Genomic DNA, 25,331 nt, shown 5'->3' with positions numbered 1-25,331 from the left:
CAAGAAGAATGATATTAACGTTATGTAACTTGTTGTGTGACGAAAAAAACGTATCTTGACTTGTTCAAAGCACTAATCAGTTAGCTTCCTTTTCATTTGAATTTTGTATCCACAGCCTAAGATGAGAAATTTAAAATTGCCATCAGCTGAACTTCTTTTACTGCATATTATATCTATTCAATCGCCCCCAATTCACGTGGAAAAAAGGCAAGTAGGAAAACACTGAGCTTCGAGAAACAGCCATGTTAAGGCTAATGTATTTACCATTCCTTAAATATTTATAATCAAGACCACTCGTTTAGGAGACCTTTTCTCAAAAGATCCACACGTGCAAATAATTCTGTTTTCCGTTCGAAATGTTTTTCTTCCTATTCAATTGAACAACTGACTTTGCGTTTAAGCCGAGAAAAAAATCACAAAGTTTGAATTCTGGGATGTTGTCCACTGTTGGCTCCATCAAGTTACGATTCTGCACCATTGACACTCGTGAAAATCTATCTTAATTGACTACCAAGGACTGTATTTCTTATCTTGCAAATTAAGGTCTGTACATGATATTAAGTTCATCATCTGGTTCATTGTTATAGTCAGCTTTAAAATTTAAACTCTACTTGTACTGACAAGAAGCCACCCTAAGGGCAGGTGAAATGTTGCGTAAGCGTCTCCGCGAAAGGCACATCCAGACAACTTGCATGGAGAACCTGGCCACAGCTATCGCACCCAAGCCAATCCTCTCCATCGTCGTCTTTGCACATCTTACAGACCGCGGTATTTCTCCTATAATTGAACAAAAGATATGGGACGTCAAAGAGATCTTCGGAATGACATATGAATTCAGCCACAACCTTGTATCCCACGTTGGTATGTACACAAACGAAAAAAAGAGGAACTGCGTACCTTGTCGTTTTGTACGTGGCGTCCATCAGGGCCAGTTCACTACCATATCTTTCAAGCATTCGTTGTTGCCATGGCTCTTAATGTACAAAGAGGAAGGTTTCCTCAGGAGTTCTAGGTCTTGGTTCATCTTTTTCGTTAATGACAGCGTCTCTGGTACGGTAAAAGAAGTTGCTTTTGGGAGACTTAGTTTGCCAATCTTCTATTTTTTTTACCCAATGCTTCTTGGTCGTCATCGCAATACTTCACTGCTGAAATCGCCTTGGCAATGTGGTTTCGCAAGTCCTGGCGACAAGGGTAGTATCGCCTATTTGTTTTCTTTGGCCTTCGTTCCTCGGGATGGCCTGAAAATAGATCCTCCCGAACATATTTATCAAGAGACCTTTGCACCTCAGAAAGGTTAGTTATATTTTGCTTTACGAGGTCGTAGATTTTGTCAACTACACGTTTATCGACGTATTGTCCTATCTTGGACGAGTCCCCGACAGGGTGGTTGACATGGGAAGAGCTTAACGGGATCTTCACGTGGAACCGAGTCGAAGTACGGAAACTAAACCCTAAGTCACTCTTCGATTTGGCATTGATTTCTTTTAGAATAGCCTTCTTAGCCATCACCAAGCTATTATCTGATAGGAACCTTGCTTTGTCGATGAAGTAATCGTTGTACACCCGAATACATCGAATCTGCATGACTGCCGGGCAATCCAATTTTCTCGAATTCTGCAAGTGTATTCTAGTTTTTCTTGTATAGTCGTGTACATTAGCGTAGTCACTCTTGCAGGTATAACTTCCTCGGGCATCCTAATTGGTACAGAAGATTTTAATACAGGTGTGTTCTACGAGAGCAAAATGAAATTACATTCTTCTCCCAGCTGCGATATCATCTGTGATTTTTACTGACTTCACTACTATTGCCAACACCCTTCCCCCTCATATTTCTTTGGGTAAATTGGTTATGAAACATATAACTTAAAACTCCTGTAACATTTTGATCCTCGTAAAAAGAAAATTAATCAGTCCATTTGAATAAGCTTAAATTCAACCTCTTGACTCTCAGTTTCCGTTATCATTTCTCGATTGACCTCTTTTTTTACTTAAAATTTGAATGTTTGCTAATCCATTTACTGTAATTGTAACCAACCTTTGTGGATCCATGTATACAATGTCGAGTTTCACTGCTAGAGATTGAAAAGGGGTGGCCAAACAACTGTATGGGGACATTTCCGCGGTTGTTTTCAAGTACGGGAGGTGCTGTCAGATGGAGTTGTTAAGCAACATGCCTTATTTTCGGTTTACGTGTAAAGGTGTCAATAAGAGCCAGACCTTTGATCCAAACCTTTGCACCAAAGCCACTGTCCGCTATTTTTAAACCGAATAGACCTTTTAGGTAGAGATAAATGAATAAAAAAAAATAACAACAGCAATAACAACAAACACAAAGAAACTAAAATGAAATATAAATAGGTAGTTCAGACGCAGCATCTCGCAAATCGCGTAAGACTGCCTTTGAAGAAATTTACCATAAACTCTGAAAGACGGCGATTCTTCTCAATTAAATTATCCCAGAATTAGGAGAGTCAGGATAGGAAACCGAGATCTGTGCACTTTAAAATACTGAGAGATTATTTACCTGTTTGAGAAAATATGTTGTGGTTTTTCTCTTTTGAATAGCTTTCTGTAAGTACATAACACGTGGAGTTCAATGCCTGAAATGAAACTAACAGATCATCCATCTCTGCTCTGTTTCCCTCGAAATATCCAAAACAATAATTGCCTTCAACATAAAAGATATTGAGATGTTCTTTCAAAAAGTCGATCTCTAAATCTCTTAACATTGTTGGCTTTTGGTCTTCATCCATGGCAAAATCTTCCAGGAAAAGCAAACTACAGTGCGAAAACCAAGTTCCTGCCAAATTTGATTGACATTTTTGACAACCGGAAATCATGATACTTTTTTTTCGTCACGCACGTCACGCAGCTAGCTACAAACCATATATATAATTATTCTTGGTGCCTTTCCGAATGCCACTGACTCCCTCTCCGAAGCCTCCATTGTTTATTAAAGCAGTAAAAGATATGAGTTCAATCAACACTTTTGAAAAATTGCTTAAACTGTGAAGTAAACTGTTAACATTTCGGCTTTACAACACGATTGTCTCTGGAACAACAAATTATATGTCTCTATATGAAGTATAAAAGCTGTTTCACCACTGACCGCTCATATTTGGGTCGTTTTTTCTATCCCCGCTCGTCGCCCGTGATGTAGTAATCTGTGGGCTACGTCATTTACAGCCTTCGTCCCAGGGGGCGAAGACTCTGGGAACGAGAATGAGCTATCTTTCACTGCGCATGCCATCTGCTCTCACTCGTTGTTCGCGGGCGCGGTCGAGCCCCGGTTCTAAGAAACTTGGCGAAACTGAACTTCTTTCTCTGACTTCATGTGCACTTTGTAGGCACAATCGATTCTGATATTTAGAGCGAATCAGTAATATGTAATTTGTTCGATGGAAACGGGTAAACATCAAACACTGCTCGAATGATTCCTTGTCAAAAGGGGAAAGATGCGCTAATGAAATCTCTCAATCGGGGAGAAAGAAGAAAAATCTTAATAGCCAAAATGCAGTTTCAATTAAGAACGCTGAGAAGGAGTTTCATTGCCGCACTGTTCATCTTTTACGAAAATGATTGACAAAGTTTACCATTCTCTTTCCTCCGCTACAATTTTACTAACAGCAGATTTACTTCTCTCGCCTCTCTTCGTCGAAACCATTCTTTAACTCTGATATTGAATGGCTCTGATTAACCTAACTATAGAGTGCACGCTTTAGTACTCACTATCCGTAGGCCTCAGTGGGAATGCGGGCCAGACAAGACCGATGAAATCTAAGTCTAAGTCTAAGAAATTCAACTTCAGAGTTGAAACCCAAATGACCTCGGACTTTGATTTGAAATCTTAGTTGGAGCCAAACATATAATATAAATCATACCTAATTCACTAGGTACTTCACAAAAGTATAGAGTGATTTAGGTTAAAAAAAAATATATTTCCTAAGGAAAAAAATTTAGATTCTGCCTGAGCCATGCCAGTCTTTTACAAAGGATTTCATCGGAACTAATCATTTCATTTGATTTGTCCATAGAGAGTTTGTAGAGCGTTCTACTAAATGAAGAATTTCGATAAGATATATCTAACAACTCTGCAATTATTGTGGAGATTGTACGTACATTGTAAATATGCCAGTGATTACTGAAAGTACAGTAAGGGGAGGATGGGGGGAGGATGGGGGAAGGAGGGGGGAGGAGGGAGAGTTAAGGCGTTGGACTCGATCGGGACTGCCCACTGACGATTTTGAACTTGAGTCATCCAGATCTCAAATCCTTTGCCTTAACTTCCTGTCCCTGCCATTAACTTGGAAAAATTTAGCCAAGGATGTAATGCCAACCACGGAAAGATCAGGCTATCTGGTGTCGGTAAATCTAACTCCGGAGTATCCACTCTAATCAAGATAACAGTCGCATCCTCCGACGAACGACGACGGCCGATTGCTTATATCTCGTCCCTAGAATCTTTATCCGGATATCTATCATTATCTTTTTTCTAAGACGTAGGGACACAAGATGCTTTGTCTTGCGTTTTATTCTTCGTCATCCTAGGGATCTTTGACTGCAATGAAAAACGTACCGTTAGAGTTTATCAACCCTTAACCCTTTCACTCCCAGGATCTCATCAGTAATTCTCCTTACTATCTGCCACACAATTCTTATGATGTTAGTATGGAGAATTTGGTATTGGATCAACTAAAAATTCCGCCATTTTTTTTTTACTCTCATCACTTGTCTGCTTGACATTGCATTGACACTGTAAGGAGAAATTCTCTCTTGGTCACTGATGGGAGTTAAAGGGTTAAACCCCTAGGAATGACCAGCATCTAATTTCTCCTTACAATATCAGCGCTAAATCAAACATCAAAGTAATGAGAATAAAGGAAGTGATCACCAACGTTACCAAAGAAGCTCGTAATCAAATTCTCTTTGTCGATACCGTCGGAAATTTATGGAAAACAGCAAGGAAAATATGCATACTGATGTTAGGATATGAATAGTCAAGCCCACTACTAAACCAGCTGTGCTACTACAAGAAGAACACCTTTATCTTAGCTTCCTTGAACATGTTATCATAACGTAAGAGGGTTAAATTTTGACAGGAGCACATTTATTGATCTCCGAACAATGAAGCTTAGAAGGCAAGGCTCAGAAAAAGATGCTCAAATTGATAATTCACTTAAAAGTGACATACAAAACGATTATTTAACGTGTGGTATAGGAACAATTTCTGCTTTCCAAATAATTACTTATTATCGACGTTATCATTATTATTGTCATTCACAATCTTGATGAAATAAATTCTGATTTGAGCTGCGAATGAAATTCAAGTGAAGAAATGATACTCGCAAAAAAGCTGTAATTTAAGCAACTCAGTACCCAAGAGAGTTTAAACTTTAACTCCCAGGAGTGACCAAGACAGGATTTCCTCTTGAGAGATAAAAATAGAGCAAAATATCAATTATGGGATTACGAATTGATCCGATTCCAGATTCTCCGGACTAACATAATGAGAATCATTTGGCAGACAGTAAGGAGAATTACTGATGAGAGACTTCTTTTCTGCAATTGCCCCAATTGCAGCTCACCTACAAGGATCATTTCTATACATAAATTATTATTATTAATTATCACGCTCTGTTCGGTAAATGTTGCGTCGACCTATCACGATAAACTCATATCTTACTCTCGTTTACTTTGAATTAAGGTCAAGGAAAGTTAATTTTTGTGAGATAAAATCAGTAATCACAACATTTGTTACACAGGTGTAACTCAAATAGTCTCCAGTGTTCTAAGGAATTTATTATTGGGGGCGTTTTAATACTTTACATGGATAACAAATCTCTTACCTTTGTTATAGACTCTTTTGGCCGGGCTCCTTCTGTACTTGATCTGGGTTCCTGTTCAAACGAGAAAATTGAATACACATCACAACAAGGTCATTTCCAAAGAACCTCGCAGAGGGTAGGGAACGGTTCGTAGATTAATCTTGTTATACAGTGATTTCCTCCTTGTGTTCACTCTGTTCGAAAGGAAATTGAAGCCAGTCAACAACTGTTCCACTTTTATCAGTCAGCGAAACTTTTTCTTAAAGATGAATAGATCAGAAAAAACGAATTGAAACTCGAAAACACGCTCGTGCAATCTGCTACTGGCAGAAAACTGCAAAGAAAGAAATCACAATCTTTAGAGAGTCGAGAATACTTTCGAACGTTAAAGTATGCATAGAAACTGGAAATATTTTAAACACCTTAGATGTTATCTCAGTTTGCCTTGGAGAAGGGACTGTTTTTGGCCTCTTGAACTCATCTGCCTGTAAATTGAAAATAACAAAATGGGGACGAAAAAGAAGACCAGGTGATAGCATAGTGCATTGCTAAATCCAGCATGAGACTGTTCGTCTATGTCCTCGATGTTTCTAAAGCTCGTAAACAGTTTACAACCACGAAAATACAGTACAATGCCCAAAATAACTTATTCGATGGTTTTACATATAAAACGGGCGAACATTTTGCTAAATTTACGTAGAATTTTTTCTAAGCATCGTAAGGACGAGGATAGATGAGAGCAATGAGCAGAATATCCACCCGTATTAATCGTTAAGCCATCGAGTAAAGGATTTTTTAGTCCACTAATTTCCAGTATTTAGGCTTCTAGTTTTCGAAAGACCAAACTTATGAATGACTCATTCAAACTCAACTAACAATGAATATCCTAGCATTTAAAATATCTTACAGAGTGGAGTAACTTGACGTAGATAATTCTTGATAACATACCGGAAAGAAACGTCGTATCCAAAGTTTCTCCAGCTGCGTAATTTGATTTTTCCTGCCTTTTCGGTACGATACTAGGTTTTTCAATTTTTTTTTCTCCTCCTCTGTCATTTTATCTTCTTCCGATTCTAGGTCCTGAAGACGAGCACTGAGATCATTGTGCACTGATCTCAGGCTGAGGAGGGAAAAACCGTAGAAAGTTTCTCTAAGGATATGGCTGCAATGACAAGCCCCTCTTGTCATTCCAGTTACTTTGGTGTACAGCTCCTGTAAAGTTCGACTATGTTTATCGATGAAATCCAACTTTCTGGTCCTCGAAAAAGTATCTCCCTTTAGTTCGGGTATCTCCAAACTCTTCACCATGTCCATCAGCTTTCCTCGGAGATCCACCAACTGGCTGGAAATTCTTTGCTCTTCTCCGTCTTCTTCGGAAAAACCACTGTTCGCCTTTTCTACCGATAAACCCATTTCGCCAGTATTTTCAACACTCTCCGCAGCAGGAATGTGGCTGCTAGCGTTTACATAGTTCTTCAGTTCCTACAGCGCAGTATATAACTTAAATCAACAACCATTAGATACTAATTTCATAAAACTTGTGATATTTGTTCGTCATTCACATAATTTTTCTCTTTTATAATACCGAATAACATAGAAATGCCTCCGATAAAAACGAACTAATGCACCATTTTAAACACCGCTTTAAAACGAGAGAATATGGATCTGTAAAATTGTTGCTTACCTCGGGGGATGTCTTAAATTCTTTTCTCTCACTCTCCCACATGAAGAAAATAGTTTTCCCGCCATCGCAGTCGATACCCAGCATGACCTGCGAACATCAAGTGATAAATTTTTAGAGATTTAAGGAACTCAGTGAGGAAGAGGAGGATATCTCTTTCAAATAAATGGACAAAAACACACCTCGTTGTTATCATTAAGCTTAATGGTTCCAGTGATCTCAATCACTATCTTTCTTCTGCCATTTAATGGACCTGCAGTAAACGGGTGATCAAAAAGTTACTTTTTCTTTCATTGTCAAAATATCGTCAAACAGACAAAGGAAATATGCTTAATTTTGCTTAAAGGAGCTTTTATTTTGCAAATGGCGTCTGTGAACAGGTGCAGCAGCATAATTGTAATAACATGTAAGACAAAATCACTCAGTTCGATTCGTTATAAAAGTCCAGTTCTCACTTTAACTTATTACGATACATCGAATTAAGTATTTGTAATGATTTAAGATCAGTCTTTCTGCGTCTTTAATTTTTATTCACCACACAGAAGTAAATCATTGTTTTAGTATATACCCCACAGATACCAAAAAATTAGTTAATTTCTTCAGTTCAATATACCAAATAATGGTCAGAAAATTTTAAAAACTCTTGACGCGCGATTTTGTCCCATCTGCTGCTCAGAGGTGAATAGTACTTGCTATTCACTTCCAAGCTAACCAATCAGCGCGCACGCAAAGCACTATTTACTTGTGTGCACATACCGAGTAATTTTTCAGCCAGAGTTTTAAGTCCTATCTCTGTTAATGCCTTAGCCAGTTTACCAGCAGTGGCTTCATCCCTGCCTTCTTTTTCCATCCATTTGACTAAGAGATCGACGCAGCGTTCCTTTTCAGATGGATTATCACTCTTTATTGAATCAATCAACGATTTTTGAAAACCTAATTTTCGAGCTAATTCCATCCATCTTGTACCGATATCCTCGTGAAGCCTACGTTCATAGACATCAGATTCGGTTAACGGATGACAAGGATCCAGCGACACAACTGATTCTACTGAAGGGAAAAATAAAAGCTGGATATCAGGCATCTACTTTTGATGGAAGGATCATGATTTTAATTAGAACAAACTGGAGCTGCTGCAAATAAACGGCAGGAGAGAGCAAGCCGTCCGATAGTATCTAAACATATGGTGGGTTTTCAAACAAGGAAGAAGATTCAGAAAAATATATGTTTATGAACTAATAAAAAAGAATCACGCGTAGTTAAGCCCCGTTCAAACGGCCATGATAGGTGATTCTAGTTTCAACTATCTCGCGCGTTTGAACGCGATCTATCATCGACTATCATCAACTATCATGTAGTTTGGACATGTTAAAATTCGACATTATAGTTGATGATAGTTTTTGCCATTTGAACGAGCAAATGATATTGTATGATATTTTTCGGTCAGCAGTTTTTCCAAAAACGGGCTCAAACCGAAATATGGTAAAATGACTAAAGCAGCCGTCAAAATTTCGCAGAATTTCTCGTAGCTCATTCTTGTCATCTCTCAGTAGGCTTGAGTATCTTCAACACGCGACTTCTTCTTGACTAAAATTTCAAATCCTACTGAAATTCCCCAACTACGCCCCTTGACACAAATAAAACACAATTCGCCTTTTGGCACAGAGAGAAATTCATAAAAAAAAATTAAAGAATACGAACGAAAAGTAAACAACAGCCAATGTTATGCTCAATAAACCTCTCTGCTATCCTACAACACCACGCAAAATCACCCGGGATGGGAGGGTGGGTGGGAAGAAAATGTAAAATCTCTGTTGAACGCTCGATGTGATAACTGACGCGAAATGAACTTCGAAACTCCTAGAGCCTGATACTGGAGGGTGATTGTTGCGCAATTAATCTGTCTGAATACATGATTGTCCAAAGGAGGTAAATTGCTGACCTTAACGCGCCATACTTGTTTACAATTACGCGATCTCACCGCGTGATTGTCAACCCTCGTCAATTCTCATGAACCGTTTGAACGCAAACACAATAGTCAATGATGGTGAATGAGAGTTTAAAATATCGACTATCATCGACTATCATGGCCGTTTGAACGAGGATTTAGATTTAAAACGCAAGCATGAAAAACAGCAGTCATGAAGATCACTTAAACGATAGAGCGATTGAGTTGGACGCCGAAAGAACTGCGTCATATGGTCGATGCAGCAATTCGTATTCGAGTCAATACGTAAATGTTCGTAAAAGACACACTAAAAGTAGTAGATTTCTGGTGTGTGTTGAGTGATTTAACAGTTTCTAAAAGCATTACATAATGTCGAAAGCCGCAAGACGTCAGGCACAATAATAAGGTTAATTAAACATGATTAAATCGGTAAAATGCCAAAGCTGAAGGTTTTACTCGAGGCATTTATTCACAATCTAAGGCTAGATTACGAATGCAAAATATGTTTAACTTTCCCTATCCCGACTTCAATTTTTAGTTTGACGGCTAATAGCTTCCGGGTGGGTTAACAGAGTACATTGCTTTTAAGTATTTAAAGTTGTTTTTGGTGGTTTTGGCTCAAATTTATTCAGTAAAGCAACGAACCATTAAATTACTTTGTCTAATGATAAGGAAATTCCGATCTGTTTGCTAAAAGCACTCGTGATTCGACAAAACGTTTCAAACAACAAAACAAAAAAATGTATAAAAAAAAAAAACACGAGTAATGACCTCAGCGAGAGAAACTAAGTTTAAACATGCATTTATTTGAGAAAAGTTTGACCGAGCATAACGATTGAATTGTGATGTTATGATGCTTAATGTATTAAATTCAACGCTTCAGACAGCCTAGTTCGTCCGAAACAAGTTTAAACGCATCCTTCTCCTCTTTCCCCTGTCAATATCTCAACTCCCTACCATACCTGCTACAAGCTTTTGGCTCATAAGAAAATGACTTTACCGAGCATCTAATTTTGCAACAATTTCCATCCTTACCGTGACATAACTTTTGAGCCATTCTTCTAGTTTACAACAACCCCTCAGAATTTGTGGCGTACTGTCGGTAAATTCGCGGCGGAAGTGACTCGTTCTTTCCTGAAAAGGAATGGTTTAAATGGTTATTTATGTTAGGTTAAAGAGACGAAAAACGCATTTCAATTCTACGTTTGTAATTACTGTTAAATTAGCGTAGTACAGTCCTTTATGTACCATACTTAATTCAATAATACCAGTTTTTAACCACTGCCCGCAGTTGGAAGAGGCAAATGTCCAAGTATCTCCTTGATGACGTGTATCGATTCATAATGCTGTTTCAACCCCTTTAAATTTAACAAAATGATTACCTTTTCCCTTCGATCAACGACAGCCCCGCCGCTACTGGAGTATGAAATTGGGAAACACCAATTAAGAAACGGCGAAGAACCTTTCTTCAAGACATACTAAAGAGATTTTAAGGGTAACTTCCTCGTTCAATACGCTGAAGTGGAGATCGGTGTTTGTCCCACTACTTAGGCTTACGATAATGACCTTCTATGATCGAATGAAAACGGACGCTTACCACGGAAACAGATTATCTATCAAACTTCTTACTGATCCGTGATGACCTCCCTATTATTTAGTCACCAATGAATTTTTATAGTCATAAGCACTGTGCAATAAGTCAGGGAAAATTCCCGTAATGAAGCAAACGTATCAATGTGATGACTCAAAGTTTAAAGCAGAAAAGTCAGCTCTGGTTTTGAGAAAAAGGGTAAAGGAAATAATCTAGGGCAACGCAGTAAACGGTTTCGGAGTGTTGTGATATGCGTGGCGTTACCATTGTGACATAGGAATAGACACAACTGATAATGTCAAACACAATTGATTAGGATACATTGCCTCACAAAAGATCATATACCAAGAGAAACTGAGCCTATAGAAATTCACTGCTTTGAGGAAATTTTAACTAATCATATTGATTGAATTATTGTGTTTTGATGTGAGATTTAGTCACTTGATTTCCGCCCTTCCGAGAGCAATTTGACGGGATTAGTTTGTACGCACACCTCCCCCCTCCTTTTACTCCTCACGTCCCTACCCTACACACCTTACCATGCGCTTTGCCCATGCGGAAATACGTTCAGCAAATATTTAATTTTGCGATTATCTTCACTCCTATGCTTCCAGAGTTTGGAGAAATTCTTCCATCTCACAACAAGTCCTAAGGAATTGATCGCGGGTCTGTCTTCTCTTAGGCAGAAAATGCGAAATGGAGGGGGCTTTACGTCTAGTCTTTCTCTCCTGAAGAGAGAACTTTTCTAACAGCCATTTATATCAGATGAAAACGAAGGAATCATCAACTTTTGATTTTAAGCACTTACTTGATGTGAAATTAGCGCTATGCGTTGTCTTTATAACAACTTTGATCCGGTAAATGCCAATATACGTACCTAATTACCCGCACCTAGACGTCGCTCAAGTTTCCTTGATGGCGTCGTTCGATTCAAGAATCGCATCCAATCAATCAATTTATCACCTTTTTCAACAGCTGCTACAACTAGGTAGGAGTATGAAATTGGCGAATGTTAAGAAGCGGGGAAGATGGGCTTATTCTGGAGCGGCGAACGAATTGAAATTGCAATGTCATGATGTCGGTGTTTTTCCCGAGGTTAAAACTTGCTCGCGAATGTCGCTCTACCCCTGTCTACTCTAGCCCTAAGAGAGAGAAAAAGCCGGAAAAATTCTTTAAAAATATCATTCTTGGGATGCCTTCATTGTTCTCCGATGACCCCTCCCTTCAATATTTACTGGTCAGGACGGAAATAAATCAGGGAAAACTCCCGGTCAGCAAGCTAAATCCCCTTGTAAGAACATAACTGTAAACTTCAAGCCGAGATTAAAAACACAGCTTTAGATTTGAGGGATACAGGCGGAAACACAAATTGGAAAAAAACAAGCAAAGCAGTGTTTTGGAGAACTTTGGCATGAGAACATTGCCTTTTCTTTAATTTCTAGTTTCTTAGAAATCGCTGATTCGTCACTTTGCTTTCACTTTCAGTTCTTTATTTGACAACCTGCTTTACATGCCCTTTACAGCAATTGCTAAATCATCCTTATATTTTAATAAGTCAGTATGAAGATTAAACCAGGCACATGTCGTACTGGAGAGACCGTTGTATGGTTTCCCCAGTTCTCATTCTGTACTCCTCGATCTTTTCGTGGCTCTAATGTCAATGGACAGCTGCTTACAGCAGGAAAATCAGACAAAGCCGGGCAGATGTCTGAATGCAATTGCATACAATCCGGATTAAGTGAGGTAATTTCCGTATTAAGCAAGTGCAGGTGTTATCATGAATTATGAGTGTCTTTCCAACGTAAACAAGTTCAAAAATTTAAAGTAAAAATGCTGATTTACGACTGTGAATACGATGTTAGGGTAGTTTCCAAACGGAAGCACAACCAACCATGCGTTAAATTAGCAACCTTTCCTCTACCAATTCATATTTTAACTTTATACATTTTAGTGCACATAGGGAGCGCGAAGCATACCCAAGAAGCCTGGGTAAGATTTGATGCCGAGGAAAGAACCGGGTACCAGGCTCCTAAAAGGGATTACTGCCTGACACCGCACACACAAATTCAACGTGCTCCAATCTCTCATCAACTGATGTTCAATTCTTTTTGCAAATATCAATTAAAGTTACACCAACAAACAAACTCAGTTCTCAATTGTTTTATTTACAAAAATAATAGTAATAATAACTAATGTGCTAGCGAGGATCAGCCTCTCGTGTCGATTTTTATCTAGAAAGGCGAATTCCTAGTCTTGATCAAAATGAAAAGTATATCCTCTGTTGATTAAAAAAACTCGGGAACTAGGGATGATAGATAGACCCTGTTTTACAGGAACTTACAGACTTTAATCAAATACTGAAAAAATAGAAGAAAAAAATGGCTTCACATTGTAGAAGGGACGACTCAAGATATTGAGGGTAATCTTAAGCGTCATATACGAAATTGTCTTTTATCACAATTAGACTTATAAATAATCGTTTGAAAGATTAAACAAACAGAACAAAGAGATAAAATGAAGCAAAAAGAACGAGAATGGTAAAGGATGACACAGAATGAAGATGATCAACAATAAAAATGACGGCTTATCAGTTTCAGGATAATTACACATTTTCTAAACAATTCGTACTGCGAGATCACATTGAATTGTCCGCCGGCAGGATCGCTGGGTTCAACCCAGTAAGTTCTTTGTAAAGTTCTTCTTGGGCTGCAAGTACAACCTGTTAACAATGTTTATCTTTGAAAAAATTTAATGATTTGACGAAATTTAATGATTAAAGGGTGAACAGTTCTGGAAAGAGTCTATCATGTTTATCATTCTCTTGGCTCCGCCACAATTCTGCTAGCAGCGGATTAACATTTCTCAACACTGTTCGGTTTAAGAACTCTGATGCTGACTGACTCTGATTAACTTAACTTTATAATTCGCTATCGGCAGGCATGAGTAAGCATGCAGGCCAACTGACCTTGGAAGATTAAACATTCATCGATCGTCAACAGAACCCTAACCTAGGCACTTTCACGAGGATCTCACGGATGAACGAAATATTGTTAAATGCTTCCGATAAAACAATCAAATTTTGAGTGCAAAAGCCAAACCAAGAACTTAAATGTACACCTAGACAAGGTCAGCTGACGAACAGCACCTCCATTAATGGAAATTATTAATGGACGTTAGACAAGAACATTAAAGTTGAGAAACTCAACTTCATAGCTGAAATCCAATAAAACCTGACTTTGATTTAAAATCTTAACTTAATGCTTAATGTAAAAAAAAAAAAAATACATCATATCTTATCAACCTGTTACATCGCAAAAGTACTGTGGTTAACATTCAATAAAATATATTATAAAAGGTGAAAAATTTAAACTCTACCTGACCCCTGCCAGTTGTTACACAAAATGGCATTGGGACTCGTTATTTTCATTTGATTCGTCCATATAGAGATTGTGGAGCGCTCCTCTACAAAAAACTTAAATGAGATATATCTAAAGCCTCTGCACTTGTTCAGTTGTTGAGACTGTAATCCTTTGATGGTTAAATACCACCGAGGAAGGGGGAAGAAGGGTGGAGGGGTGAGGGGGGAGGGCAGGGGGCAGGATGGTGAACCAGTTCAGTTGACTGTTTACAAAGCAAAGCTGAGGCGTTGTGGTTTACCTTAACTACCCATCGGGTAAAACATCTTGTTTAGTGGCACATCAATACCTCAACCCTTTGGTCTTAACTTCTGGCCATGCCACTTACTGAGCACAAAATCCACCAGCTAACAAGGGAAATAGAACTAATCACAAGAAAACTAGTCTATCAAGTGAAAATCTATTTCCGGAGTGTTCTCTCCAAGCAAGATAATAAACCTATCTCAGATTAACGACGACAGCCAAATAATTATTTCTCGTCCTCAGATTTCTTATCTTGATAAGACATAAGAACACAAGATTCTTTGTCTTGCATCTTCTTCTTTTTCCAGGGGATCCTTGACTGCACCTATTCAAGAAAAAGACAGTTACACTTGTACTTTCTTACAACGCGGCACGAAAGTCCAGTTATCATAATATAAAAGGATTTTGACAGGAGCATATTTATGGATCCTCGAACATCTTTTAATTTTGTAGGCTGAAAGAAATATGCTTCTGTTGATAATTCCCTTAATGCAATGCGAGTATCTTACGTTTGACACAGGAAAATTTTGCTTTCCAAATCATTACTCGTTGTCATTATTGTTATTCATAGTCTTAATTAAATAAATTCGTCTTTGAGCTGGGGCTGAAATTTGAGTGAAGAAATGATCCTCATAGAAGGGTTTAAGAGAGTTTAGAGTTAAGATAACCTATTTTTCAATTTATATTAATTCATTTTATCTAAGTAGTGATCAGATTCCTCCGCGGGAAGGAGGAATGCACCAAAATTTGCTTGCTCCCAAAATATGGCTTTGAAGCTTAGCTGGTAGTGGCGCCCACCTAGTATATGGGAGGCCTGGGTTCGATTCCCATCGAAGCCCGAATTTTTTGTCCGACTTCTTTTCTGCAATGGCTTCAATTGCAGCTCACGCGCGTGGATCATTTCTATACATGAATTATTGTTATTAATTATCACGCTCTGGTTGGTGAATGTTGGGTCGACCCATCACGATAAACTCATATCCTCTCTCGTTTATTTTTTAATTATGGTTAGGGGAAGTTAATGTTCTTTAAAAGATAAAATCAGTAATCACAACATTTGTTGCACAGGTGTAACTCAAGTTGTCTAACGGCTTTGTTAAGGGGTGCTTTGATTCTATACATGGATAAAAAAAATCTCCTACCTTTGTTATAAACTCTTTTGGCCGGGCCCCTTCTGTACTTGATCTGGGTTTCTGTTCAAAAGAGAAAATTGAATACACATTACAACACAGTCATTTCCAAATAACCTCGCAGAGGGCAGGGAACGGTTCGTAGATTCATCTTGTTATACAGTGATTCCCTCCCTTTTTCGCTCTGTTCAAAAGGAAATTGAAGCCAGTCAACAACAGATCCACTTTTATCAGTCAGAGGAACTTTTTTTCCTAAAAATAGATCAGTCAAAACGAATTGAAACTCGAGCAGACGCTCGTGCAATCTGCCATTGAGAAAAAACTGCAAAGGAAGGAATCACAATCTTTAGAGTGTCGAGAATACAATCGAAAATAAAAGTATGTATAAAAACAGGAAACATTTTAAACACCTGAAATGGTATCGGAGTTTGTCTCTGAGAAGGGGATGTTTCAGACTTCTTCAACTCATCTCCCTGTAAATTGAAAAGAACAAAATAGGGATGAAAAAACATCATCAGGCGATAGCATAGTGCATTGCTAAATCCAGCATATGACTTTTCGTCTATGTAAGCGATGTTTCTAACGTCCGTAAACAGTTCATAACGACGAAAATACAATGCATTACCTAAATAACTTATTTCATGGTTTCAAATGTATAGAACGGGCCAACAGTAAGGGCGAGGAAAAATGCGAGCACCCACGCCTACTCGATGTTTCTAAAGCTCGTAGATAGTTTAAAACGACGAAAATACAGTGCATTACCCAAAATACCCTATTCGATGGTTTAACATATGAAACGGATGGACATTTTGCTATATTCACGATGAAAAATGCGAGCAATGAGCAAAATATCCTCTCGTATTAATTGTAAGTCATCGAGTAAAGTTTTCTTTGGTCTACTAATTTCCAGTACTTTGGCTAAGCCCAAACTTATCAATGACGCATCCATACTAAATTAACAATGAACAACTGAGCATTTAAAAAAATCTTACAGAGTGGCGTAGATAATTTTTTCCTTGATAACATACCGGAGAGAAAAGCCGTATCCAAAGTTTCTCCAGCTGCATAATTTGATTTTTCCTGCCGTTTTGGTACGATATTAGGTTTTTCAGATTTCTTTTCTCCTCCTCTGACATGTCATCTTCTTCCGACTCTAGGTCCTGCAGACGAGCGCTAAGATCATTATGCACTGATCTCAGGCTGTGGTAGGTAAAGTCGTAGAAAGTTCTTCTAAGAATATAGTTACAATAACAAGCCTCCCTTGTCATTCCGGTTACTTTTGTGTACAGCTCCTGTAGAGTTCGGCTATTTTTCTCGATGAAATCCAGCTTGTTGGTCCTCGCAAAATTATCTTCCTTTAGTTCGGATATCTCCAAACTCTTCACAATGTCCATCAGCTTTCCTTGGAGATCTTTCAAATGGCTGAAAATTCTTTGCTCCTCTTCGGTAAAACCATTGTTCGCCTTTTCTGCCGATGCATCCACTTCGCCTGTAATTTCAACAATTTCAGCAGCAATGTGACTGCTAGCGTCAACACACTTCTTCAGTTCCTACAGCGCAGTATAAAATAAATCAACAACCATCAGATACCAATTTCATAAAACTTTTGATATTTGTTCGTCTTTCACATGGTTTTTCTCTTTTATTATACTGAATAACATGGAAATGCCACCAGAAAAAACCTGCTGATGCACCATTTTAAATAATGCTTTATAAACCATGAAGAACTGTCGTCGATTTCACCTTCGATCGAAAATGTCGAAAGAGATAACTGTTTTAAGAGAGAATGTGGATCTGTAAAATTGATGGTTACCTCAGGAGATGTCTTAAATTCTTTTCCCTCACTCTCCGGCCACATGAAATATATAGTTTTTCCAAAGCAGTCAATACCCAACATAACCTGAGAAAGTCAAATAACAAGTTCAGCGAACAGATAAGACTCTGGGAGAACAGGAAAAATGTTTACATCAACACAAACAAACCTCGTTGCCATCATCAAGTTCAAAGGTCCCAGTAATTTCAATCAATATCGTTCTTCTACCATTGGAAGGACCTGTAAAAAATGAATGACTAACATGTAACTTTCCCTAATTTGCCAGCATGCCTTTATTATTTGCGCTGCCGGACGAGCGTTTCTTCGCCCGCGGCGCGTGAGGAGATTTGTGACGAGTCGGAGGGAGATCTGCCGGAGGACTGGCACTAATAATCATATAGTTAATACCAAACCCCTTGCAAACCCTCGTGCTGGCTCGCTTTACTCAAGGAATCAGACTTTCTCGCTGCCTAAGAAATTATTGTGTCGCAGCGTAGAAATAAGAACCAGCTCAGGCTAAACTTCTCTTCGCAAATTCAATTTATTGTCAAACAGACAGAAGAAGGTAATTTCAGCACAAAAAGGGCCAGGAGTTGGTTGCTTCATCAAAAAAGGACTTTGTAGATTTAGGCGCCCTTACTTTGAAAGGGGCTTACTGAAGAAGGGTGCTTTGATGGAAGGGGTTAGCTTTCTTCATTGCACATACCAATCAATCTTTCAGCCAGATTTTTCAGTTCGGTTTTTTTCAATGCATCAGCTAATTTTCCGGCAGTGGCACCTTCTTGGCCTTCCCTCTCTATCCATCGCACCAAAAGATGGAAGGAACGTTCACTTTCTTTTTGATTTTCATTCTGAATGGCTTCCACTACCACCCTCTTAAAACCCAAATTTCGGGCCAATTCTTTCCATCTGCTTCCAATATCCTCGTGTAGGTTGCGTTCGTGAACGAGAGCCTCGGTTAAAGGTTGTAAGGGATCCAGCGACACAAAAGAATTTCCTAAATGATGTAAAACGCAACATATATCTGGCACCACTCTTGATAAAAGGATCATCATAAAAATAAATATAATCTTGTGTCGCCTCGAACATTCATGCGTGACAATTTCAATGTAAGCTGTCGAATTATTACGCGACATTATAATGTAAAAGGAGGGAATGATTAAGATAGACGCAGAAAAAAACGACTTCACATGAGCTATGCGGGACTGCTTATTCCCGTGAAAAGCAATGTAGATTGCCTGTGTGTGATGTTCGTTTTGATAATATTTAAAGGAACGCGATGAGGTCGACAGCTGTGATGTGTAAACTAAACTTACACGATCAAAATAAACATGCTTAAATATGTAAATATGTCTAGGCTTAAGATTTTGCTCAAACCAATTTCTTTACTCGCAGTTCAAGGCTAGATTACGAAATAAAACTACCTTTGTGAAGCTAGTTATGTGATTCTTTGCCAAAATTCACTTTTTTACGTTACGACTTATAGCTTCCGGGTGAGTTGGCAAAGCACATTGGTTACGAGTATTTAAAGATGATGAATCATTGAATTCCATTGAATCCCCATTAAAAAGATCCGATTACTTTCTAAAAACGAAAGTGCAAGTGCCATGAAAAAAAAAAACCTTCTCTGTTTATAACAAAGGTGTGTGATGAAATATTGACTCACAAATAATTACCACAGCTAGAGAACCTGGGCCTTGACACGCAATGACTTATGAACATTAAGACCAGTAATAGTGGCTGACCAGTGATGTTGTGACGTAAGGTGTTTTAATTTCCACGCTTCAGACAGCTTAGTCTGTTGACGCTCGGGACAAGTTTCGACGCACCATCTCCCCCTCTCCCCCTCCCTCTCCACCGTTAGTAAACACCTAAGCTTCCTTCCCCAACCCACGGCAGACCCTTTTGCCGTTGCGGAAATAAATTAAGCGAATATTTGATTTTGTGATAAGCTCCATGCTTACCCGGTGTTTGAGCCATTCCTCTAGCTAATAACAATTCCTCAGATTTTTTCGTGGTCTGTTTGGAGGAAGTCCCGCGCTATTTCCTAAAATAGAATGCTTTGAATGGTCAGTTATGTCAGATTAAATGGACGAAATAACACGCTTCAATTCTAAGTTCTTAATTACTGTTAACTTAGCGCTGTTCAGTTCTTCATGTACCAAACTTGATCCAATAAATGTAGTTTTTGTACCACTGACTTCAGTCAGAAAAGGCAAATGGGCAAGTGTCCTCTCGATGACGTGTTTCGATTCCTAGTGCTGTTTCAATCAACTCCTTTAAATCATTGTGAACAAAATTATTACCTCTTTCCTTTGATCAACTGCTGCTCCAATGCAACAGAAGTAGGAAACTAGAACAAAAAAGCTGAGGAACGGCGAAAAAATGGCGCGCTGAAGAGACTTTTCATGCAATTTCCGTATTACTCTCATAAGGGAAGTTGGGGTTTGTCCCACGATAGTGGATGCAGTAATAACCATTAATTATAAGCTCTGAGCGAATGAAATCAAGGGCTTCCCAAAGAGAGCCGGCACGTCCTGTCAACATAATGACCTCAGTATATAACTGTCAAGTTACCAATAAATTTTCATATCCATAACACTGAAAAAGTAATCACGCAGGAAAACTACCAGAGAGCGACGAGCCCTTCATTTTCTTAATCTTAACTTTTAGGCCGAATTTTGGACCTAGAAAGTAACGTTTAGTTTTGAAGAATTCAATGCGGTAACATAATCTACGACAAAATGCAGGATACGGCAAAATAGACACCTATTCCTGGTGAGGGATCAGTTTCACCTCTTTAAGAAAATTGAACCAACTTTACATAGATACGAGGATTATGGGAATCAAGTAGTTCTTAGAACGTACCGGAGAAGCGAAGTTAAACAGATGCTTAAAGAATTGAAAGCCACTAATTGTTTTTAACAACGAAGAAGCCGTCAACGAAGCATGACTTCAAATGAATTGTGTGCCGGACTATTTACATGGTGCTTTAGTATTATCAACTGAGTTTATACGTAAATTGGCCACCGTATATAAAGAGTTTAAAGGCCGAAGTTTCGAGCGTTAGCCCTTCGTCAGAGCGAAGTAAGCACCCTCAAGTAAGTACCGCAGTCGCTCTGACGAAGGGCTAACACTCGAAGCGTCAGCTTATAAACTCTTTGCGGTGGCCAATTCACGTTATCAACCCATTTGATAATACTAAACTACCTTGTTATACTCTCCCACCATCGCAGCACCAAAGTTTATTTAGAAAATTACCCCCTTTATCCATTTGACTATTTATATATCTACTGTCTCCTAAGATTCAAGGCTAGATCACAAATTCAGGCGGCATCTTTGTCACGCTAGTCTAAAGTGACCTTTCACTGAATTCAGAGTCGGTTCTGACTGAGATAAGCTCTGTTAACTGATGAACCATTTACTTCTGTTGTTCTATGATAACAGAAATTTCGATCTATTGACCTAAAGGGAACATCATGACATCTTAACAAAACCAAAGAAAAACTTCTGCTATTTTCAAACGGTTTGTTCATTAAGAAATTTCGCCGCGCAAGAAACTAAGCCCAGGCATGCACTGATTTGAGAACTTGAAATATTTACCAATTAAACTGACTGGCTCGTTACATAGTTATGTTGGATTTATTCATTTCCGTGCTTCGGACTGATTGGTTTGTCAGAGAAGAGTTTGTTGGAACCCTCCCCTCCCCCCGAACTCTACAACTCCCTACCCTACCCAAGCCATGCCTTCCTCATGCGGAAATACATGTTGTACTCAAATAATTTTACGATAGTCTCTATTCTGAACTAAATTTTTAGACAATTTTCTTGCTCAGAAGAACTCCTCCCATGAACTGTGTGCGGTCTCTCTCGGGTTTGTCTTTCCGAAGGTAGAAAATGGACATCGCATGGAAGATGCCCGGCGTTCACTCTCATGTCAGTTATGACGATCAAAGCGAGCAAATTGACAATTTTGGATTGTAATTTCGTAATTGACGTCAAATTAGCGTAGTATAGTCGTTTAAATATAAACATAGATACCGTTAAATGCCAATATGCGTACCTGATTACCTGCAGTTAGACGTCGGGCAAGTGCACAAGTATTTCCTTGATGGCGTCGTTCGATTCACGAATTCCTTCAAATTAACAAATTTATCACCCTTATCCACAGCTGCTATAACTGGACAGGAATTGGCGAGTGTTAAGGAGCGGAGAAGATAGGGCCATTCTGGAGCAGTGAAGGAATTGAAAGTGCAATGTTGTGATTTGTTGTCGGTGTTTTCCCGAAGTTGATCAATGGCTTTTTAGGCCTGAAGCGAAACACAACGGCGGCGTAATTTAAACAAGCTAGTATTTACTATTACTAAATCAAGACGGAAATAACTCAGGGGAAACTCCCAGAAGCAAGCAAACGCCTGGTTCCCTTGCAAGAAGATAACTGTAAATTCCAAGCCGGGATCGAGGAAACCTCAGCTTTAGATTTGTGGAATACAAGCGAAAACACAATTTAAGACAAGTAAGCAAAATAGTTTTTTGGAGAAAGTTGGCATGAGAACAATTCTCTCATAGATGAATCGTTTCTTACGGTTCGATGGAGTCATTGTGTCATCCAATTATATGTATGTATGCAAAGGCATTCTGCCAAATATATGTCAAATCTATTTCACCTCGTTTCAGTGTACGGTGTGCTTAGTCACCATGGAGGTATGTCAAAGTGAATTCATCGCATTACTTACATTTCCTTTCTAGAAGAAAACTGCTTTACTTGCACTTTACTGCCGTTGTTTAATTATCAGTAAGAAGATTCAAGCTGGCACATGTTGAGCTGGAAAGACCATTGCATCGTTTCTTAGATTCTCACTGTTTCCTGCTCGATCTTTTCGTGGCTATTATGTCAATTGACGGCTGGTTACAGAGGGAAATCAGACGTAGCCGAGAAGTCTGAATGCAACTGCAATGCGGATTAATTGAAGTAGAGAAGCCTCAGGCAATGGGATAGTGAAAATGCAATCTCTACTGCACTCAACCCAATTCTCAGAATATTCCTAAGGCTTTCTCTTTTCACACGAAGTTTACACGCAAGGAGCGCATAGGGAGCGCGAAGCATACCAAATAAGGCCTGGGTAAGATTTGATACAGAGGAAAGAACTGGGTATCAGGCTCCCAACAGAGAACACCGTACACCTAATACCGCGCTTTCCTAAACAAATGCTTTTTGCAAAATTCCCCTTTCAACATACCATACCAAACAAACACAATTCTCAATTGTTTTATTAAAAATGGAAACATTAAAAATAATAATGTTCATAACTATTGTGCTGGCGAGGACCAGCCTCTTGTGCCAGATTCTATCTAGAAATACGAATTCTTCGTCTTTATCAAAGTGACGGCTATATCCTTTAATAAATTTTTAACACTACGGAAGAAAAGACAATAAATAGATCCTATTTCACAGGGATCAACTGACTCATAACTAAAAAAAGGAAACGTCAATAACAACGTCAGTTTAAATGGGGTGAGCTATCGATAGTGTAAATAAAAATAAAAACAAATAAATTAACTTTATTCAAGTGTCGTGTAACTTTAGCATGGTGTTGCTGATTGGGGACACTGTAACATAAATAACAAAAAAATAAAAGATATACATTCGAGACGTGTGCGAATTAAGTAATCTTTAGCGTCATGCAGCGTTTTCTTTAACTACCAAAAGACGAACATTTTACGCAACTACCACTTAGCTACCCAAATTTCAGTTTCAGACACAACTACTGAACAATGGTTATAATGCCATAACTGATTTCAGCTGTTTCGGGTCTTAGCTTTTAAAAAGTGCAACCATTATTTTTACTCTTGGTAAAAATATAATTTTTGTCAACTGTTTTTTTTTGTTTCATTTATGGCGATCACGAGTGTTAGACATACAGTGTATGTCTTTTATTGCGCAGTCTCGGAGCTTGGAACTTATTTCAACTATTTTCTAGACGATACGTACAAATCGAACGAAACACGTGAAAATGAACTACACCTTTTGCTGTTCATTTACGCAAAATGTACATTCATTTACGTCAACAGTTGAAACTATACGGCAAATATACATTCATTAGCACTTCCATGAAACTCATGAACGCGAACGAACTTTCAATAACGCTATTTCCATATGTATTAACATTCAATAGCATCAACGGATGAACAATTGCACCTTTGAACAATCAAACAGAACAAATATACTTTCAATCTCGCGTAATGGTTGATCATTAACACCAATAGAAAATCAATTGCATAGTATGACAATCAATTGCGTATTAGAGACATTCAATAATACAATTTGCATAGAGACGTACATTCAATTGCACCTTCATACAATCGTTTATTCGATATGGTCAATCATTAACGTGAACTGACAAACATGTGTGTAGTAATAACAATCAACTAGGGAAAAAGAAATTTCAAAATTGTTCGATTTCAGTGTACTGTAATGTAATGTTTTGTAATTATCCTTCAATTTCTTCATTATTTAAACATCTTGGAATGTACGTTTGCATAAATCTGTACCACTGTCCACATTTAGCAGCCGTGATGGTGCCTATGTTGCTTTGCAGGGCCTGAAGTAGCAATTGAGTGCGGAAGTTGCCTAACGCGGTTCCTTGTCGTCTTGCCTGTGCTCTGTTGTTCATCTGTTCTTGCTGCTCTGGACGGCTTATGTCCGCTTTTATGGCTGCTTTTAAGGCACTTATTTCTTGCTCTACAATGTTAAGAAACGGGCTGTATGGTGGTAGCTTTTTAAGCTCAGAATTAGGACCAGGAATGGCAGGATTGTTGTGGGCTGGTGCACCGTCATAAATGAAAATCACATGTTCATTTGGGTCGAGATTTAGCTTTGTCTGTGACAGGAAATCATTAAATCTTTGTCCATTCATTCCACCGAGAAACGAGTCCATTGGTGGGTGAAATTGCCAGTGCTACAGTAACATTTCTCCCTCGCTGACCACATACTTGTCGATATGCCCTCTCTCCCATCCTTGCTCGTCCGTGACTTCTTGCCGTCCAAATATTGTACCCACGCTCGTCTACGAAAATACTATGATTCACTACAGCATGGCGCATGAACCAGTTGGCATAGTCGACTCTTTTTTGCAGGACATCAGGGCGGTTTCGTTCAACTGGGAGTGGCCTTGCCAATTTCACACGATACAATATACCTTCAAGTGTTCTTGCTACTGTACGGTCATGGATTGTTGGTTTTCTTGGAAGACGCTGTCTCAATTCTTGATTTATCTGTGCTAGTGTCAGCAGGCAATTTTCGTTCAAAATGTCATTCAGGCAATTCCTCATTTCATCATCTACTCGAACATGCTTTGCTCCTCCTCGTGGTCTCTCCGCGATCCTTCCTTCTCGCAAGTATCGTGCAACGATACTTCTTGCAGTTGAACGGTTCACTCCGATAGTAGCGGCAACCGTCAAATAATCTTCATTCACATCTTCGAAGGCTTGAATAATTCTTTGACGCTGTTCAAGTAGGATTCTGTTTCTTGGTGGCATGATTTTCTCCGGTTATTTCTGTCCACTTGTTCATACAGCGTACTGTGTACTGAACATGTAAAATGTTCTTCATTTTATATCTGCTTCAGCAAAATATTGCGCAAAAAGGAACATAAAATTTAAATGATAATGTACATACTCTTGTATT

General features: G+C 38.7%; 3 protein-coding genes, 1 long non-coding RNA gene and 1 pseudogene across 12 annotated transcripts; all 5 read right to left on the bottom strand.

Moving 5' to 3' along the window:
- Positions 1–497: 497 nt before the first annotated feature.
- LOC149048126 (uncharacterized) lies at positions 498–1,034 on the bottom strand. The gene is made up of 2 exons (XR_016185266.1): positions 898–1,034; positions 498–777 (listed from the first exon to the last, which is right to left on the bottom strand). It is a non-coding gene; the product is annotated as an uncharacterized LOC149048126 (long non-coding RNA).
- LOC149048125 (uncharacterized) lies at positions 938–2,985 on the bottom strand. Its single transcript, XM_089201748.1, has 3 exons — positions 2,525–2,985; positions 2,036–2,145; positions 938–1,695 (listed from the first exon to the last, which is right to left on the bottom strand). The coding sequence occupies exons 1-3, from the start codon at positions 2,838–2,840 to the stop codon at positions 1,081–1,083; spliced, it is 1,041 nt and encodes a 346-aa protein (XP_089057874.1). The 5' UTR covers positions 2,841–2,985; the 3' UTR covers positions 938–1,080.
- A 558-nt stretch (positions 2,986–3,543) lies between these two features.
- LOC113675027 (uncharacterized) lies at positions 3,544–12,213 on the bottom strand. 4 transcript variants are annotated; one of them, XM_089201744.1, is made up of 9 exons: positions 11,920–12,213; positions 10,487–10,585; positions 8,263–8,553; positions 7,689–7,759; positions 7,510–7,596; positions 6,774–7,307; positions 6,248–6,310; positions 5,847–5,897; positions 3,544–4,558 (listed from the first exon to the last, which is right to left on the bottom strand). In XM_089201744.1, the coding sequence occupies exons 2-9, from the start codon at positions 10,506–10,508 to the stop codon at positions 4,493–4,495; spliced, it is 1,185 nt and encodes a 394-aa protein (XP_089057870.1). In that variant the 5' UTR covers positions 10,509–10,585; positions 11,920–12,213; the 3' UTR covers positions 3,544–4,492. The 4 variants fall into 4 exon arrangements, with proteins under 4 accessions (XP_089057870.1, XP_089057871.1, XP_089057869.1 ...); XM_089201745.1 differs by having other exon boundaries at positions 8,263–8,550; positions 11,920–12,180; XM_089201743.1 differs by lacking the exon at positions 11,920–12,213 and adding an exon at positions 10,834–11,046.
- A 974-nt stretch (positions 12,214–13,187) lies between these two features.
- Positions 13,188–22,745, bottom strand: LOC113675026 (uncharacterized). 6 transcript variants are annotated; one of them, XR_016185263.1, is made up of 10 exons: positions 21,716–21,996; positions 19,609–19,691; positions 18,351–18,641; positions 17,814–17,884; positions 17,645–17,731; positions 16,860–17,381; positions 16,242–16,304; positions 15,844–15,894; positions 14,418–15,026; positions 13,188–13,761 (listed from the first exon to the last, which is right to left on the bottom strand). XR_016185263.1 is itself a non-coding variant. In XM_089201740.1 (10 exons), exons 3-10 carry the CDS (start codon positions 19,622–19,624, stop codon positions 14,928–14,930), a joined length of 1,200 nt encoding a protein of 399 aa, XP_089057866.1. In that variant the 5' UTR covers positions 19,625–19,691; positions 21,708–21,954; positions 22,381–22,745; the 3' UTR covers positions 13,188–14,927. The 6 variants fall into 6 exon arrangements, 4 of the variants coding, with proteins under 4 accessions (XP_089057866.1, XP_089057868.1, XP_089057865.1 ...); XM_089201740.1 differs by adding an exon at positions 22,381–22,745 and having other exon boundaries at positions 13,188–15,026; positions 21,708–21,954; XR_016185262.1 differs by having other exon boundaries at positions 13,475–13,761; positions 21,708–21,984.
- A 1,362-nt stretch (positions 22,746–24,107) lies between these two features.
- On the bottom strand, positions 24,108–25,323 carry LOC149048124 (uncharacterized; annotated as a pseudogene).
- Positions 25,324–25,331: the final 8 nt, after the last annotated feature.

Source organism: Pocillopora damicornis, chromosome 3, assembly GCF_964200805.1.
Source record: "Pocillopora damicornis chromosome 3, jaPocDami1.2, whole genome shotgun sequence".
Taxonomy (NCBI): Eukaryota; Metazoa; Cnidaria; class Anthozoa; order Scleractinia; family Pocilloporidae; genus Pocillopora; species Pocillopora damicornis.
This window is presented reverse-complemented; position numbering and strand designations above follow the sequence as displayed.